Here is a 20,087-nt window from a genome sequence, read left to right as displayed (position 1 = left end):
ATCTAGGCTAGCGCTAAATATAAAAAAGGATAGTAAGAGTTTTTATAAATATAGAAAAAGGAGGAGGCTGGCTAGGGTGAATGTTGGACCCTTAGAGGGTGAGAGGGGGGACTTAGTGGTGGGGGATGAGGAAATGGCTGAGGCCTTGAATAACTTTTTTGCTTCGGTCTTCACGGAGGAGGACGCGAATAGTTTGCTGGGTGTTAACGATGGAAAGATGGTAGGAGTTGAGGGCCTGAATGAGATCATTGTTACTAGAGAGGTAGCGCTCGACGGACTAGAGGGACTGATGGTGGACAAGTCCCCAGGACCAGATGGAATGCATCCAAGGGTTCTGAAGGAAATGGCGGAGGTGATAGTGGATGCCTTGGTGATTATTTTCCAAACCTCGCTGGATTCCGGGGAAGTGTCGGAAGATTGGAAAATGGCTAATGTTACGCCGCTGTTTAAAAAGGGTAGCAGGCAAAAGGCAGGGAGTTATAGGCCGGTTAGTTTAACGTCTGTTATAGGAAAAATGCTTGAATCCGTCATCAAAGAGGAAATAGCGAGGCGTCTTGAGAAGAATTGTTTGATGGCGCAGACGCAGTATGGATTCGTTAAGGGGAAGTCGTGTCTGATGAATTTATTGGAATTCTATGAGGATGTGTCTAGTGCGGTGGATAGAGGGGAACCAGTGGATGTGGTGTTTCTTGATTTTCAGAAGGCGTTTGATAAGGTGCCGCACAAAAGATTGTTACAGAAGGTTAGGGAGCATGGAGTTGGGGATAAGGTGTTAGCGTGGATAGGGGATTGGCTGTCAAATAGGAGGCAGAAAGTGGGTGTCAATGGGTGCTTTTTGGATTGGCGGTTGGTGACTAGTGGAGTGCCCCAGGGATCGGTGCTGGGGCCTCAGCTATTTACCATTTATATAGATGATCTGGAGGAGGGAGCTGAGTGTAAGGTGGCGAAATTTGCTGATGACACAAAGATAAGTGGAACAGCAAATTGTGCGGAGGGTGTAGAAAGTCTGCAGAGGGGTCTAGATAGGCTGAGCGAGTGGGTGAGGACCTGACAGTTGGAATACAATGTTGGCAAGTGTGAGGTTATCCACTTTGGTAGGAATAATAGTAGGAAGGACTACTACTTAAAGGGCGAAAAGCTGCAGCATGCTACGGTGCAGAGGGACCTGGGGGTCCTTGTGCATGAGTCGCAAAAACCCAGCCTACAGGTGCAGCAGGTGGTCAGGAAGGCAAATGGGATGCTGGCCTTCATAGCAAGGGGGATTGAATATAAAAGTAGGGAGGTCTTGCTGCAACTGTACAGGGCACTGGTGAGGCCGCAGCTGGAGTACTGTGCGCAGTTTTGGTCGCCACACTTGCACAAGGATATTTTGGCCTTGGAGGGAGTGCAGAGGAGGTTCACTAGGCTGATACCGGAGTTGAAGGGGTTGAGCTATGAGGAGAGGCTAAATAGACTGGGCTTGTACTCATTAGAGTTTAGAAGGATGAGGGGGGATCTTATTGAGACGTATAAGATGATGAAAGGGATGGATAGGGTAGAGGTGGGAAGGTTCTTCCCGCTCAGAAAGAACAGCAGGACTAGAAGGCACAGCCTCAAGATAAGGGGAGGGCAGTTTAGAATAGAGTTGAGGAGGAACTTCTTCACTCAAAGGGTGGTGAATCTCTGGAATTCTCTGCCTGTTGAAGTGGTGAAGGCTACCTCGCTAAATATATTTAAGACGCGGGTAGATAGGTTTTTGGTAGGCAAGGGGATTAAGGGTTATGGGGAGAAAGCGGGAAAGTGGAACTGAGACACTTCAGATCAGCCATGATCTTATTGAATGGCGGGGCAGGCTCGAAGGGCTAGATGGCCTATTCCTGCTCCAATTTCTTATGTTTTTATGTTCTTATGTTCTTATGTGTCCTCAGTGCAAGTACCTTCACCTCTCAAATTGTCACCAATGCAGACATACTTCGTAGAAACATTAGGATAAGCAAAATGTGAAAAGAACACAAAGACTAAGACAATGTCAAGTTATAATTATTCTGTGACTCAGATACAGATAAAATTGCACGAGTTTAAATTATTTGATAAACATGTTTTTATTTGGATCTGTGTTGAGGTTTAATGTTAATGAGGTTTAAAGAAGTGAAAGCAAGCCCCTTAAGACTGAACTAAAGAAAGACAATTAGTGTAGACTGTGGATATGTTGGTGTATTTTGAGTGGGTGAAATGTTCACATGGATGCTATTTGATAAGTTGCTGTGACAGCACTGACAACTAGGGACACTGGTGGTTGATGTTGCTCCTCTGCCGAACTTCTTAATGTTTTAAGGTGGCAAGCGCTAGTCTGCCATGATGACAGAGTTATGGAACAAACAGGAAATTACCACAAATCAAGCTACCTACGTAAGTCTGTACTTCAGTGATCCTCTTGAGATGCCCATCCTTTAACAGACCAATTGGCTGCTTAGTTACATGTCTGGTGTCAGAATGGCTTTCACCGTAAGCCAACTCTGCCTAAGTCCCAGACAGGAGTCATGAACCAAGTTTGAATAAGATAGCTTTTGTTGCCTAGTAGCCAACTCGTAACCTGACTGCTTGGCTAGAAGTCAAGGGACACAGGGCACTGAAAAAGGATAAGTTGAGTCATAGCTGCTGGTATGAAACTGGCACAGGTCTGCATGGTAGAACATAGAACATAGAACATTACAGCGCAGTACAGGCCCTCGATGTTGCACTGACCTGTGAAACCAATCTAAAGCCATTTAACCTACACTATTCCAATATCATCCATATGTTTATCCAATGACCATTTAAATGCCCTTAATGTTGGCAAAACCACTACTGTTGCAGGCAGGACATTCCACGCCCTTACTACTCTCTGAGTAAAGAACTCATCTCTGACATCTATCCTATACCTATCACCCCTCAATTTAAAGCTATGTCCCCTCGTGCTAGCATCACCATCTGAGGAAAAAAGCTCTCACTGTCCACCCTATCTAATCCTCTGATCATCTTATATGCCTCTATTAAGGCACCTCTTAACGTTCTTCTCTCTAACGAAAACAGCTTCAAGTCTCTCAGCCTTTCCTCATAATACCTTCCCACCATACCAGGCAACGTCCTGATAAATCTCCTCTGCACCCTCTCCAATGCTTCCACATCCTTTGTATAATGCAGCAACCAGAAGTGTACGCAATACTCCAAGTGCGGCCGCACCAGAGATTTGTACAGCTGCAACATGACGTCATGGCTCCTAAATTCAATCCCTCTACCAATAAAAGCTAACACACTGTATGTCTTCTTAACAACCCTATCAACCTGGGTGCCAACTTTCAGGGATCTATCTACATTGACACCAAGATCTCTCTGCTCAACCACACTACCAAGTAACTTACCATTAGCCCAGTACTCTGTATTCCTGTTACTCCTTCCAAAGTGAATCACTTCATACTTCTCCGCATTAAACTCCATTTGCCACCTCTCAACCCAGCTCTGCAGCTTATCTATGTCCCTCTGAAACCTGCAACATCCTTTCGCACTGTCCATAACTCCACGAACTTTAGTATCATCTGCAAATTTACTAACCCATTCTTCTACGCCCTCATCCAGGTCATTTATAAAAATAACAAACAGCAGTGGCCTCAAAATAGATCCTTGCGGTACACCACTAGTAAATGAACTCCAGGATGAACATTTCCCATCAAAAGCTGAGCATTGAAATGGAATCCTTTTCTACTGACAAAAATGCCAGGTTGGTGATGGGAAGTGCACAAAACAATGTGAGCATATCTAAAGTCAGATAGGTATGTTTTCCTCTAAGATGTTAATGCAGAAGAAGTAATTGCTGATAACATGCAATGCCATCCTCTTCCCTCTAGAGCACCTTGCTCTTCATCTCTAAATGCAGATCTACCAGGCCACCCATGACTCCAGTAAAACTGGAAAAGGCAGCAAAAGAACAATTGTAGAATGACTAAAAACTTCTCTGGAGACAAAATTGAGTTTTTGGTCAGAAAACAGGCTAAAACACATTGAAATACTAATCACCCACATCAAATGACAAACGAGCAATTGATCTACAAATAATGGATAAGTCCTTTAAATAGTGCTGTTGAGGCAAATCAGAAAAAGGTGCTACAAAATACAGCATGTTAATTTTAATATTTTATCCATCATGGCTACCTGTAGTGTAGCCAGATCCAATACGGCAGGTAGTATGCTTCCAGTTTCTAATGGATGAAACGTTCTGTGTTTAGGCTTGTGAATCAGAATCATTTCTAGGTTTCAACCTTGTTCTCTCAGGATGCCTGGCTGGGAGATCTTTCCAGAAGAAATTAGGAGGCTGCATCTTGGTCTGCTATCTAATTAAGAAAAATGGATCAGTCCCTGAAAGTGCAAACTAAAACAGAGCACCTGAAGAATTGGGAGGATGGTAACAGCACTGGTGAAGGTGGATGCTGCTATTCAGAAGGGAAACATGAGTGTTCCTCCATCTTAAGTGACGTCACTTTTAGGGAATTCTGCACCTGTATTCCCAGATCCCTCTGTTCAACTGCACTCTTCAGAGTCCTACCATTTACTCTGTACGTTCTACTTTGGTTTGTCCTTCCAAAGTGCAATACCTCACATTTGTCTGCATTAAATTCCATTTGCCATTTTTCAGCCCATTTTTCTAGTTAGTCCAAATCCTTCTGCAAGCTTTGAAAACCTTCCTCACTGTCCACTACACCTCCAATCTTTGTATCATCAGCAGATTTGCTGATCCAATTTACCACATTATCATCCAGATCATTGATATAGATGACAAACAACAATGGACGCAACACCAATCCCTGTGGCACACCACTAGTCACCGGCCTCCACTCAGAGAAGCAATCCTCCACAACCACTCTCTGGCTTCTTCTATTGAGCCAGTGTCTAATCCAATTTACTACCTCCCCACATATACCTAGCGACTGAACCTTCCTAACTAACCTCCCATGAGGGACCTTGTCAAAGGCCTTGATGAAATTCAGGTAGACAACATCCACCACCTTCCCTTCATGCACTTTCCTGGTAACCTCCACAAAAAACTCTAATAGATTGGTCAAACATGACCTACCACGCACAAAGCCATGTTGACTCTCCCTAATAAGTCCCTGTCATTCCAAATATTTGTAGATCCAATCCCTTATCACACCTTCCAATAACTTGCCCACCACCGACGTCAAACTTACTGACTTGGAACCTTTTTTAAACAACGGAACAACATGAGCCCCTCCAATCATCCGGCACCTCCCCCATGAATACTGACATTTTAAATATGTCTGCCAGAGCCCCTGCAAGTCCAACACTAGCCTCTGTCAAGGTCCGTGGGAATACCTTGTCCGGTCCTGGGGATTTATCCACTCTGATTTGCCTCAAGACAGCCAGCACCTCCTCCCCTTTAATCTGCAAATGTTCCATGACCTCCCCACCTGTTTGCCCTATTTCCATAGACTCCATGCCCATTTCCTCAGTAAATACGGATGCAAAAAACCCATTTAGTATCTCCCCCATCTCTTTTGGTTCCATACACAGTCTACAACTCGGGTCTTCGAGAGGACCAATTTTATTCCTCACTATTCTTTTGCTCCCTACATACCTATAGAAGCTCTTTGGATTTTCCTTCACTCTGTCTGTCAAAGCAACCTCACAGCTTCTTTTAGCCCTCCTGATTTCCCTCTTAAGTAGCTTCTTGCACTTATTATACTCCTCAAGCATCTGATCTGTTCCTTGCTGCCTGTACATTTCATACAATCTCTCTTCCCCTCAATCAGTGTTACAATCTCCTTTGAGAACCAAGGTTCCTTATTCCTATTTACTTTGCCTTTAATCCTGACAGGAACATACAAACTCTGCACTCTCAAAATTTCTCTTTTGAAGGCCTCCCACTTTCCATTTACATCCTTACCAGAGAATAGCATGTGCCAATCCACACTTCTCAGATCCCTTCTCATTTTATCAAATTTGGCCTTTTCCCAGTTCAGAACTTCAACGCAAGGACCAGACCTATCCTTATCCATGATCAGGTTGAAACTAATGGCATTATGATCACTGGATCCAAAGTGTTCCCTCACACTCACATCTATCACCTGCCCTAACTCATTTCCCAATAGGAGATCCAATACCGCATCCTCTCTAGTTGGCACCTCTACATACTGATGTAGAAAATTCCCTGGACATATTTTACAAACTCTACCCTGTCTAAACCTTTAACAGTATGTGAGTCTCAATCTATATGTGGAAAATTAAAATCCTCTACTATCACAACTTTGTGTTTCTTGCAGTTGTCAGCTATCTCTCTGCTGATTTGCTTCTCCAATTCTCTGACTATTGGGTGGTCTATAATACAACCCCATTAATGTGGTCATACCTTTCCTGTTTCTCAGCTCCACTCATAAGGCCTTTGTAGACAAGCTCCCTAATCTATCCAGCCTGAGGACCGCTGTAACATTTTCCCTGACCAACAATGCCACCCCCCCACCTTTTATCCCTCTGCCTCTATCATGCCTGAAACATTGGAACCCTGGAACATTGAGCTGCTAGTCCTGCCCCTCCTGTAGCCAAGTTTCACTCATGGCTATGATGTCATATTTCCACGTGTCAATCCACGCCTTCAGCTCATCTGCCTTCCCCACAATACTCCTGGCATTGAAATAGACATACTTCAAAAGATTATTTCCACCACACTCAACCCTTCCATTTGTGATTTTGCTTGAACTAACCTGTCTTTTTACCCCCGCTCCACTATCTGCTCTGGCACTCTGGTTCCCATCCCCCTACAAATCTAGTTTAAACACTCCCCAATAACATCAGCAAACCTCCCTGCAAGTATATTGGTCCCCTTGTAGTTTAGGTGTATCTCTAGACACCTGTCAGAATTAGCTCTCAGTTGGGGAGGGGGTCCACGTACCAGGCAGTTCCCAGCAATCTGCCCAATCAGCCCATAATAGACATTTAATTATGCAGATTAGCTACTGTTATAATCTTTGATTAGACCCCAGGTCTGATTTGGGACCAATAATATTTTGTTTAAAGTGAATAAACATTGAGATTAAAGATACCTGCTTTTGGAATAAAACCACAAGATTCCATGGATTTTGAATAAACAAAAACAAACTATATAAGTTCAGAAGGATAAAACAATTTACAATACGTACCTTATATTCTAACGTGCAGGGTAAATTTGTAGTTGACTACAGTTGAATACACCACACTACAGATGTGACAATTGTTCCTTCCATGTTCAGTCTGCGATGTAAGGGTCACATGACCAGGGGAACTAATCAGGGGATAGGGTGAGGGATCACCCTGGTAAGGAGGACTTCTGTACTCAGAGCAATCTCGGGAACTGATTTCAGTCACAATGTGCAAGCCTCCATATAGTTTTAACCGGTAAATAATCAAATTGTGTTTTCTCCAAATTGGAGGATAAGAATCTTTACATTTGGTGACAAAGATAAAAAACAAAGATCCTCAGACTCCAAGTATTCAGTTTACATTGAAGTTGAATGAAGTTGGGAAAAGAAAAGATTACATATCAAGATACCCCTCTTTGGATGGATAAATCCATTTAAGTCCTCTTCTGAGGACTGGACACAATAAGTAGAGCACCTTGGGCAATAATTCCAAGCAACCTGAATAGAACATAAACATAAGAACATAAGAAATAGGAGCAGGAGTAGGCCATCTAGCCCTTCGAGCCTGCCCCGCCATTCAATAAGATCATGGCTGATCTGTCATGGCTCAGTTCCACATTCCCGCCCTCTCCCCATAACCCTTAATCCCCTCGCTTATCAAAAACCCATCAACCCACATCTAGGGGAGGAGACGAAATGTAACACAATTCTCCTGAGTGCGTGAGGAATGTAAATTTATAATCTGATTGCAGTCTCACAGCTCCAAGCATTCCCAACTCCAAATCGCTTAGTGAGCTCGTAGAATTGGAAAAGTCACATTTCCAGCCTAACCCATCCGTCATGATCCAGGGATTCAAATTTAATTCAAGGGAAAGAGTCCCAAGCAAAATGATTGTAATTTATATCACTAAGTCAAAACAGAATTGGATTCATGGAATTTTGGTGCCACCTTGAATGTTATGTTATGGGGTAGATTTGCCTGTGGGGGGAATAACGAGGCGATTCAAATTGGATTACTTGCAGAGTTCAATATAAATTTTAAACAAGCAATGAAGATAATGCAGGCAACGGAAAGGGCTGGAAAAGGTGCACAGAATATGCAAAATGGCATTGTTTGCAAGTTACGACAGGAACCTACAATCAGCAGTGGTACCAGAACCGAAGATATAACCGCAGGTAGGGAAATGAGTTTAGCCACAAATAAGACAAGATTTAGAAGACACAATCAATCAGCAAAGTTTGAAATGGAATGTTATCAAAGTGGAAGTAATCATTTCCCTGAATCCTGCCGGTATAAGGAAGTTGAGCATCCGACAAACCTAGAGGAGGTGCAGAAGAGATTTCAAGAGGCTGGAGTTTACCTGAAGAAGAAATGTACTTTTCAAGCCAATGAGATAACCTACCTGGGGTACTGTATAAATGTACAAGGATTACAACAAGGTCATCAAGGAGGCACCAGCCCCCAAAAACACATTTGTGTTCAAGACATTTTTTGGAATGGTAAATTACTATGCATGTTTTTTTAACCAATCTTGTCAACATTATTGGCCCCCCTACATATTTGCTTAAAGAAGCACCAGCATTGGTCTTGGAAGACTCCCTAGAAAGAAGCTTTCAATAGAGTAAAACAATTGCTGGATTCTTCAAACTTGTTAGTATACTTCAACTGGTGTTGACTTGCAATGCTTCTCCAAAAGCCATTGGTGCAGTGTTGTCCCATGAGATGGAAGACAGAACTGAAAGGTTATGTCTCAAGCACCTTCTCAAAGGCCAAAAAAAGCAACACACAAATTGAGAAAGAAGGATTTGCTGCCAAGCAAGTCTATAAAGTACTTATATGGTAAGTACTTTAAAATAGTATGTGACCAAAGGGTCTTTTTAAAGAAGACAATGCTTTTCCACCAATTGCATCAGCAAGAATTCAACATGTTAATTCTGTCCACCTACGAATGTAATGAATGCATTTTTACACAGCCACCTACCTTTACAATAAAGTGTTACAGCTGCTCCAGTACCACAGAAAGTTCCCATGACATGGAACTTTTTTGGACACATTGCCAATCTCAACAAAGCAAATCAGGGCTAGACAACTGGGTTCCACTTCTGTCCAAAGTGAGATACAAGATACTTATAAGTTGGGCCAATGAGCTAGTTTCTGAAAAAAATGAAACCATTTTTTACCCATAAGCATGAATTAAGTTGCCAGGATGACATCATACTCTGCAATAGTTGTTCCTGTACCAGGCAAAGAGTAACTTCTAATGGAATTACATAGTGCTCATTCAGGCATCTCAAAGATGAAGTTGTTCACCAGAAGTTATGTGGGGTGCCCTGGCGTTGATGCCAAAATCGAGAGCCTAGTCAACACTGTGAACAGTGTCTAATGCAACAAAAGTTGCCTGCTGCAGTCCCATTGCACCCTTGGGAATGGCCTGGCCAGCCATAGGTACAGGTCCATATTGATTATGTTAGTCCATTATGGGCATAATGTTTCTAGTTATTGTTGATGCACACTCTAAGTGGATGGGTGTTTTTGAGGTGAAGTCTCCTACATCACATGCTACCATTAAAAGATTACACCAATGTTTTTCCAACCACAGAACACCTTAAGTCACAACGTCTGACATGGAACAGTATTCAAGAGTGCTGAGTTCAAACTTTCACCTTGCTCAATGTACATTAGAACTGCCCCTTACCACCCAGAATCCAATAGACTGGCTGAGCGAACCATCCAAACTTTTAACGTCTGGCCCAAAGAAACAGTAATGAGGAACTCTGGACACTTAGTATCTTGCGCTTTCTTTTTAGCTACTGGACCATTCCACACGCAACAAAGGGAATCTCAACAGCAGAGTTGATAATGAACCATCGTCTCAGAATGAAACTGAGCCTTACGTTTCCAAATTTGCTTGGGAGCGTAGAAGCCAGCCAAAGGAGTCAGGGTGCAAGTCATGATTCAGTTCAGTCAACATAGTTGTTTATGGTAGATGATGGAGTGTATGTAAGGAATTTTGGTAGTGGTCAAGTTGGGTCCCTGGAATTGTTGTCTCTAAAACTGGACTCCTGTCTTATCACGTGGACATAGGAGGAAGGATCAGCTGAAGAATGAGGGGAGATTTGATAGAGGTATATAAGATTTTGATGGGCATAGATAGATTGAATGCAAGCAGGCTTTTTCCACTGAGGCTAGGGGAGAAAAAAACCAGAGGGCATGGGTTAAGGGTGAAAGAAGAAAAGTTTAAAGGGAATGTTAGTGGCGGGGGAGGGGGGGTTCTTCTTCACGCAAAGAGTGCTGGGAGTGTGGAATGAGCTGCTGGATAAAGTGGTAAATACAGGGTCACTTTTAACATTTAAGAAAAACTTGGACGGGTTCATGGATGAGAGGGGTGTGGAGGGATATGGTCCAAGTGCAGGGAAGTGGGACTAGGTAAAAAAATGGTTCGGCACAGACAAGAAGGGCCAAAAGGCTTGTTTCTGAGCTGTAATTTTCTATGGTTTCTATGGTTTCTAAAGAAAACACATAGACCATTTGGCCCAAGCAGCCAGTTTTGCCATCAGGATGCATATTGCATAAGGAAATGTTGCTAACTGTTTTAGCATGGAAGTACCTGGTTACCCTGTGGCAAGCACAACTGACGTATCCATGGAATGAGGTAAAATAAACTGCCTGTGCCTGAAGAGACACCTGCCATTGTGCTTTTGGCTAACAGCAATCCTGTATAAGCACCCAAATTGAGGAGTTATGGTACTCCACAAGGATTCAGAAACCCCCTGACAGATTTAATTTATAATTGACTAAATTCATGGACTGAAGTTTAATTATCTTGGACTGTGTAAATTGAGCACTGACATTTGTACAAAAGAACTTAAAGGGGGAGAGATGTGGTGATTGTCCCTTCAAGGATTTTTGCAGAATGAGGATCACATGACCTGGGAAACCAATCAGAGAGCAAGGTGGGGCTCACTGTGGTACACACAGAATTCTGTAATCAGAGTCACCTTGGGAACTGATTGAAGCCACATAGCTGCAAGCTTCTGTATAGTTTTAACCTGCAAATAAACGAGTTGAGTTTTCCCTAAAATGGTGAAACAACAGACACAACAGAAGAAATGACAGATGCAACCAAGTCAGAGTCCATGGATTCCTTAAGCTGCTTCATAAGAACATAAGAACATAAGAAATAGGAGCAAGAGTAGGCCATCCAGCCCTTCGAGCCTGCCCCACCATTCAATAAGATCATGGCTGATCTGTTGTGTCTCAGTTCCACATTCCCGCCCTCTCCCCATAACCCTTAATCCCCTCTCTTATCAAAAACCCATCAACCCGCGTCTTAAAAATATTTAGCGAGGCAGGCTCCACCACCTCAACGGGCAGAGAATTCCAGAGATTCACCACCCTTTGAGTGAAGAAGTTCCTCCTCAACTCCGTTCTAAACTGCTCCCCCCTTTATTTTGAGGCTGTGCCCCCTAGTCCTACCGTCCTTTCTGAGCGGGAAGAGCCTCTCCACCTCTATCCTATCCATCCCATTCTTCATCTTATATGTCTGAATGAGATCTCCCCTCATTCTTCTAAACTCTAACGAGTACAAGCCTAGTTTATGCAGCCTCTCCTCATAGCTCAACCCCCTCAACTCCGGTATCAGCCTAGTAAACCTCCTCTGCACTCTCTCCAAGGCCAAAATATCCCTGCATAAGTACGGTGACCAAAACTGCACACAGTACTCCAGCTGCGGCCTCACCAATGCCCTACACAGCTGCAGCAAGACCTCCCTACTTTTATATTCAATCCCCCTCGCTATGAAGGCCAGCATCCCATTAGCCTTCCTGACCACCTGCTGCACCTGCAGGCTGGGTTTTTGCGACTCATGCACAAGGACCCCAAGGTCCCTCTGCACCGTCGCCTGCTGCAGTTTTTCGCCACGTAAGTAATAGTCCTTCCTACCATTATTCCTACCAAAGTGGACCACCTCGCACTTGCCAACATTAAATTCCATTTGCCATTTCCTGGCCCATTCGCCCAGCCTATCTAGATCCTTCTGCAGACTCTCCACACCCTCCGCACAATTTGCCGTTCCACCAATCTTGGTGTCATCAGCAAATTTCGACACCATACACTCGGTTCCCTCCTCCAGATCATAAATGGTAAATAGCTGAGGCCCCAGCACCGACCCCTGGGGCACTCCACTAGTCACCAACCGCCAATCCGAATAGCACCCATTAACCCCCACTCTCTGTCTCCTATTTGACAACCAATCCTCTATCCACGCTAACACCCTACCCCCAACTCCATGCCCCCTTACCTTCTGCAATAACCTCTTGTGAGGTACCTTGTCAAACGCCTTCTGAAAATCAAGAAAGACCACATCCACCGGCTCTCCTCTATCCACCACCCTAGACACATCCTCATAGAACTCCAATAAATTTGTCAGACACGACTTCCCCTTAACGAAACCATGCTGCGTCTGCTCTATCAAGCAATTCCCCTCAAGATGCCTCGCTATTTTCTCCTTGATCACGGATTCTAACATTTTACCTATGACGGACATTAAACTAACCGGCCTATAATTCCCAGCCTTTTGCCTGGCACCCTTCTTAAACAACGGCGTAACATTAGCCGCTTTCCAATCTTCCGGCACTTCCCCGGAATCCAGCGACGTTTGGAAAATAACCACCAAGGCATCCACTATCACCTCCGCCATTTCTTTCAGAACCCTCGGATGCATTCCATCCAGTCCTGGTGACTTGTCCACAATCAGTCCCTCCAGTCTGTCGAGCACCGCCTCTCTAGTAACAATAATGTCATCGAGACCCTCCAGTCCTACCACCTTTCCATTGCTAACACCCGGCAAATTATTCACATCTTCCTCCGTGAAGACCGAAACAAAAAAGTTATTCAAGACCTCAGCCATTTCCCCATCCCCTACCACTAAGTCCTCCCTCTCATCCTCTAAGGGTCCAACGTTCACCCTAGCCAGCCTCTTCCTTTTTATATATTTATAAAAACTCTTGCTATCCTTTTTTATATTAAGCGCTAACCCAGCTTCATAATTTCTCCTACCCTTCTTTATCAACTTCTTTGTCAATCTTTGTTGACATTTAAACCTCTCCCAATCCTCTTCTCGCCCACTACTCTTAGCTACTCTAAATGCCTCCGCTTTTAATTTAACAGTTTCCTTCACCTCCTTCGTTATCCACGGCTTATCCATGTCTGATGTTTCCTCAGACATCAGTAAACAGCAAGTCAAACAATGTTATTGAAACTTACAAGGAATTCTAAGCTTCACCTTTGAAGATTTCTCCTTGGAATTCTCTGCAAAGGTCAGCCCAACAGGGATGACTTTGACAACAAGGTTTGAATTTTGTCTTCCCCCTGGATTCCCAAGTACATGCAACACTAGTTTACAAGCTCATTTTCAGATCAATGGCCATGCTCAGCTCAACACTACTGTTCCAAAGGTGTTCCCTTGCCCAACAGTCCTCCTTACTTTCTGTTCTCTGCAGCTCTTTCTTTAACTTTACTGGGACCTGTTTCTGCTCGTTTTTTGTCTTTGTAACACGTGCCACAAGAAGAAATGTGTCTCTGACCTTGGAATTGATCTGGGGAACTTATCAAAACATTCCCAGATGATCTCACCATTGTTACTGAGCAGGAACCAATGTAACACGTATTGGAACATCTGTACCTTGACTGTTACAATGTCCAGACTTCCAATTTAATACCTACGGCATACTGATCAATGGATTTCGAGTCACTGCACAGCTCCAGGTGTGAATCTGGTTGCGGGAAGATCATCTGGGGGCAGGAATGTGTCCAGTGGCTTTTGGGACAAATTGTTTTTTTCCTGAAATTCCTCCTTCCTCACACGAATTCACTCCCTCCCTGCCCACCCCTCCCCCACAAACCAGGCGGGTCCAGAAAATCTTACTCAATGGGATTATTAGAGATGGATGACAAATATTGGTGTAGCCCGTGACGCCGACATCCCATTAACGAATAATTAAGTAAGCACACACACCTTATTTGTCACATCATATGCAACTGAAACCAGGGGTATGGAGCAAACAAACTTCTGCTGTCAGACGGCTGTTTATTTTCATAATATCTTTAGTGTCTTCAATCTATGCATTCAATTGGCTGTTCATTTGAAAACAAACAATCTAAGGGGTTACAAGATAAACACAGGAGAATGGCACTCAATGAAATCCTGAGTGGGAAAGCCCAATCCACAATGGACACTGACAAAGTTTCATCCAGACTCAAGACTTGGTTCTATTCTCTCTCCACAAATTATAATTATGGGGGATTTCAATCTACATATTGATTGGTTGACCCATGTCGGACACGGTGGGCTTGAGGAAGAGTTCTTGGAATGCTGCCGGGATAGTTTCCTTGAACAGTGTGTGACGGAACCGACGAGGGAGCGAGCTATCTTAGATCTGGTGTTATGTAATGAGGCAGGTAGAATTAGGGACCTTGTTGTGAGGGATCCTCTTGGGATGAGCGATCATTGTATGGTTGAGTTTTTGATGCAGATGGAGGTTGAGAAAGTAGGGTCCCGGACCTGTGTCCTCTGTTTGAACAGAGGGGAGTACGATAGGATGAGAGAGGAATTGGCGAGTGTAGATTGGGGGCGCAGATTGGTCGGTAGGACTGCTGAGGAACAGTAGAGGATCTTTAAGGAGATCTTTTTCGGTGCTCAGCAGAAATATATTCCAATGGTAAAGAAGAAACGTAGGAGAAGGGATAATCAGCCGTGGTTATCGAAGGAAATAAAGGAGAGTATTAAATTAAAAGCTGATGCGTTTAGAGTGGCTAAAAGTAGTGGGCGAGTAGAAGATTGGGAGAGGTTTAAAAATCAACAAAGAATGACTAAGAAGTTGATAAAGAAAGGAAGGATAGACTATGAAGCTAAACTAGCACTAAAGATAAAAAAAGGACAGTAAGAGTTTTTACAAATATATAAAGAGGAGGAGGCTGGCTGGAGTGAATGTTGGACCCTAAGAGGATGAGAGGGGGGATTTAGTGATGGGAGATGAGGAAATGGTGAAGGTCTTAAATAAGTTTTTTGCCTCCGTCTTCACGGAGGACGACATGAATAGTTTGCCAGATATTAAAGATAGAAGGATGGTAGGAGTTGAGGGCCTCAATGCGATTACTGTCACTAGAGAGGTAGTGCTTGATCGACTAGCGGGACTGATGGTGGACAAGTCCCCAGGACCGGATGGAATGCATCCCAGGATTCTGAAGGAAATGGCAGAGGTGATAGTAGATGCCTTAGTGATTATTTACCAAACTTCGCTGGATTCTGGAGAAGTGCTGGAAGATTGGAAAACGGCTAATGTTACGCCGCTGTTCAAAAAAGATAGCGGGCAAAAGGCAGGGAATTATAGGCCGGTTAGTTTAACGTCTGTTGTTGGAAAAATGCTGGAATCCGTCATCAAAGAAGAAATAGCGAGGCACCTAGAGAAGAATTGTTTGATAGAGCAGGCGCAGCACGGATTCGTTAAGGGGAAGTCGTGTTTGACAAATTTATTGGAATTCTATGAGAATGTGACTAGTGTGGTAGACAGAGGGGAACCAGTGGATGTGGTGTTTCTCGATTTTCAGAAGGCATTTGATAAGGTGCCGCACAAAAGGTTGCTTCAGAAGGTTAGGGGGCATGGAGTTGGGCATAAGGTGTTAGCGTGGATAGAGGATTAGCTGTCTAATAGGAGGCAGAGAGTTGGTATCAATGGGTGCTATTCTGATTGGTGGTTAGTAACTAGTGGAGTGCCGCAGGGATCGGTGCTGGGGCCTCAACTATTTACCATTTATATAGATGATCTGGAGGAGGGGGCTGAGTGTATGGTGTCGAAATTTGCTGATGACACAAAGATGAGTGGAAAAGCAAATTGTGCGGAGGGTGTGGGAAGTCTGCAGAGGGATCTAGATAGGCTGAGCGAGTGGGCGAGGACCTGGCAGATGGAGTACAATGTTAGCAAGTGTGAGGTTATCCACTTTGGCAGAAATAATAGTAGGAGGGATTACTATTTAAAGGGCGAAAAGCTACAGCATGCCACGGTGCAGAGGGACCTGGGGGCCCTTGTGCATGAGTCGCAAAAACCCAGTCTGCAGGTGCAGCAGGTGATCAAGAAGGCAAATGGGATGCTGGCCTTTATAGCGAGGGGGATAGAATATAAAAGCAGGGAGGTCTTGCTGCAACTGTACAGGGCACTGGTGAGACCGCAGCTGGAGTACTGTGTGCAGTTTTGGTCGCCGCACTTGCGCAAGGATATTTTGGCCTTGGAGGGAGTGCAGAGGAGGTTCACTAGGCTGATACTGGAGATGAGGAGGTTGGACTATGAAGAGAGACTAAATAGACTGGCTCTGTACTCGTTGGAGTTTAGAAGGATGAGGGGGGATCTTATAGAGACATATAAGATAATGAAGGGGATAGATAGGGTAGAGGTGGAGAGATTCTTCCCACTCAGAAAGGACAACAGGACTAGAGGGCACAGCCTCAAGATAAGGGGGGGGGGGAAGCACTTTAGAACGCAGTTGAGGAGGAACTTCTTCAAAGGGTGGTGAATCTCTGGAATTCTCTGCCTCTTGAAATGGTGGAGGCTACCTCGCTAAATATATTTAAGTCACGGGTAGATAGGTTTTTGGTAGGCAAGGGAATTAAGGGTTATGGGGACAAAGCAGGAAAGTGGAACTGATTCACTTCAGATCAGTCACGATCTTATTCAATGGCTGGGCAGGCTCGAGGGGCTGGATGGCGTACTTCTGCTCCTATTTCTTATGTTCTTAAATGCTGTCAGATCTGCTGTGATTTTCCAGCATTTTCTGTTTGTGCGTCACAGTTTATCAAATGTGACAATCCTTGCGTGCTACAACAATTTGGTGAATCGGCATTAAATCACACATTGTTGGTTTCCACGACAAAAAAAAACTCGTTACCATTCTCACTTTCTCCAATAAAGGCAAGACATGAGCTACACTTCGCTTTGCGCGCGACGGTTACACAGTCTGCAGGTGGGAAAGTCACGCACAGAGGAGGGCGTGGGTGGTTGGGCGCGTGCGTACGCCCTCCAGGTGAGGGGGGGGGGGAGAGGGCGGGCGCGCGGTGCACGTGCGAATGCTGCGCACGCGCTGGGGGCGGGGCGGGCGTGGGGGCCGGCCAGGGGAGGGTGGCGCACGCGGGGGCGCGGCGCGCGCTTGCAGAAGGCGGGAGCGTCGCTGCCCATCGGAGACGTTACCCCGTCAGTGCCGCGGCCGTTGAGTGAGAGGCGGCGCGTGTCTCTGACGCTGCTCAGCAGCTCAGTGCCGACCGCGGGGATAACGCTGAATGAAAGTGACTGACCGGCGGAGATTAATACACAACAGGCACTCACTCGCAATATGTTTCCTTTGTAGCTTCCACAATGGAAGAGCTGAGTGGAGGGCGTCTGACTTTACCCTGCGCGGGTTTCGTTTTTTAAAGCGCTGTAAATGTTATTCATGCATTATTTTATATTTATTCCAACCTTGAAATTGATTTAATATATTAATTACCGTTGATTTTTTTAAAACATCTACGGTTTTTTTAAAAAGTCTCTGGTTTGCTGCTATGGCAGAAAAGATCCCGAAAGGAATGCCTAAGAAAGCATCCCGATCCACAACCTCTCTTCCCCCCGAGCCTATGGAGATCATCAGGAGCAAGGCTTGCTCCAGGAGGGTAAGAATCAATGTTGGGGGACTTAACCACGAAGTATTGTGGAGAACACTGGAAAGGTTACCCCGGACTCGTTTGGGCAAATTGAGAGACTGCAACACCCACGAATCCCTGTTGGAGACCTGCGATGATTACAACCTCGATGAGAACGAGTACTTTTTTGATCGGCACCCGGGGGCTTTTACGTCGATTTTGAATTTCTACCGCACCGGGAAATTGCACATGATGGAGGAGATGTGTGCGCTCTCCTTCGGCCAGGAACTCGATTACTGGGGGATTGATGAGATTTACTTGGAGTCCTGCTGCCAAGCCAGGTACCACCAGAAAAAGGAGCAAATGAACGAGGAACTGAGGCGTGAGGCTGAGACCATGAAGGAGCGAGAAGGCGAAGAGTTTGATGACTCGTGCTGTCCTGATAAAAGGAAGAAGTTGTGGGATTTGTTGGAAAAACCCGGCTCCTCAGTGGCCGCTAAGGTAAGGTGTTGATGGACTTCCCCAGCTCGGTCCTCCCTTCAGCACAGACTTGCAGGCAGTGGCAGTCAGTGTCTGAATGAATAAATCCGTATTTCAGATCGGCCTTTTAACCGAGTCACTATCGAAGATGTAAATTGCCTTTTTCTCTCCTCACATGAGTTTTAAAAAAATAAACTTCTGAACCATTTGCAGTTGCGAATTAAGAGAAGCGTCAATTCCAGCGAGACAGCGCCGAAACCGGTTGTTATGGTGATTTGAGGCTTACAAATATATCTTGTCCGGTTGCAATATTTAAATAAACCAACGCAGACTTTAATAAGGTTAGAAAAGTTGAAGTATGTCGGTAAGATTCGTGTGACACATTTGGATCTGCAAGGAACACATTTTATAACAGAGTCTTAATCAAAGGGCAAGCCTTAAAATCCGAGTTATATTACCTTTACATTGAGGGATTCCGTTTTTTCTTGGTATTCGTTATTCCTATTTATTTTGCCTTGTTTCTTGCTTCGTCAATCCTGTCCCCTCAGCACCAAGAGACTTATTTCCACAAGGACTAAGGTTTTGGGCGATTCTTCATGAGATTGAGTTAAAATTCGAATGTCGTAATATTTAGGAATCGAGCATTTTCCTACCCGCTTTTAAGTTATGCTGTCTATACTGACCACTCATCCGTCTAAAATAATTGTAATAAAATAAACTATTAAAATAAAAAGTTGCACTATTCAGTGATTATTGTCTATTACACAAGTACAAATCAAAATTTTCCGTGTTCCCTGAAGTTGACTCTGTTACACTTAGAAATTGTTTCCACTCCCCCTTAGTAAACATACAATATAATAAATGTCTAATGAAAAGCACCCTAAGGAGAATTCTGGAATTTAAAGGGAATATCAGCTAATTTACTGCTATCATTAAGCTTTACCTTTATTGCTTATTTTAAAAGGAGCAAAATGCTAGGGAGCAAGTGGGGCACAGGGAGAACCACAGGTTATGATTTGTGGTACACTGCATTTCTTAATTTCTTTATTAACAAGTTGTCAATGACTTCCCCATTTTCACAACAAAATATCTCACTTGCATTTCTCCATCTCCACAATGCATTGATTCAATACCATTCATTCATCTCTGAAACAGTAAGGCTGTTATTGTTATCTCTTATTGCAGTAATGTTCTGCCAACAGTAGATGCAGAATGTGATTTGCAACTGGCAATACTCCTGTTATGTTACTTAGTTGAGAATTATGTCATGGCCAACAGAAGGTAGCTCAGAGCAATTTACTGGCAGATTTTTTTAAAAAATGTTTTAGCAGCACGGATGATAGCATCTGTTTTCTCAAAACACACAAAAACTGCTTAAATTTCTAAAGTGCACAGAAAACCCAACTACTGCCAGAACAACTAATTTAATGCTTAATTGGATTTGTATTCTACATGTGTCAAACCCAAGCAGAAACTGTTGTGTAGAGGTACAAAAACAGCAGTATAACTGCACCCAAAGCCATCAGCTATTTTGCAACTAACAATTTTAACTTGTATCTGGATTGCTTAGCTCCTATAGCCCAGCCAGTTGTGCATCTATTCACAATATAAAATCAAACACAAAGGAATTTGAATTTTTTGGGGGATACATATGCAGAACCCTGCACACAAACCTGCTCATTTTTAATGTTAGACTAGTTGATTTTTAGAAATAACATTACCAATATTCCTTACATTTTAAAACGCAACTTTTCATTAAGCTGGAATTATACAGCAGCTGATGCGAACTCTAACC

At 43.9% G+C, this 20,087-nt stretch overlaps 1 protein-coding gene across 1 annotated transcript in view; it reads left to right on the top strand.

Annotated features, from left to right (window-relative positions):
• Nucleotides 1-17,520: 17,520 nt before the first annotated feature.
• kcnb2b (potassium voltage-gated channel subfamily B member 2b) overlaps nucleotides 17,521-20,087 on the top strand; it is a 309,326-nt gene continuing 306,759 nt past the window's right edge. The window contains exon 1 of the mRNA XM_080194094.1: nucleotides 17,521-18,313. Within this exon, the coding sequence (XP_080050220.1) occupies nucleotides 17,735-18,313 (579 nt within the window). The 5' untranslated portion in view covers nucleotides 17,521-17,734. The remainder of the gene's footprint in view (nucleotides 18,314-20,087) is intronic.

The sequence above is a fragment of the Carcharhinus amblyrhynchos genome, chromosome 8 (assembly GCF_965287045.1).
Source record: "Carcharhinus amblyrhynchos chromosome 8, sCarAmb.v2.hapA, whole genome shotgun sequence".
NCBI lineage: Eukaryota > Metazoa > Chordata > Chondrichthyes > Carcharhiniformes > Carcharhinidae > Carcharhinus > Carcharhinus amblyrhynchos.
Note: the sequence above shows the minus strand (reverse complement) of the source record. Positions and strands in the feature narration are given on the sequence as shown.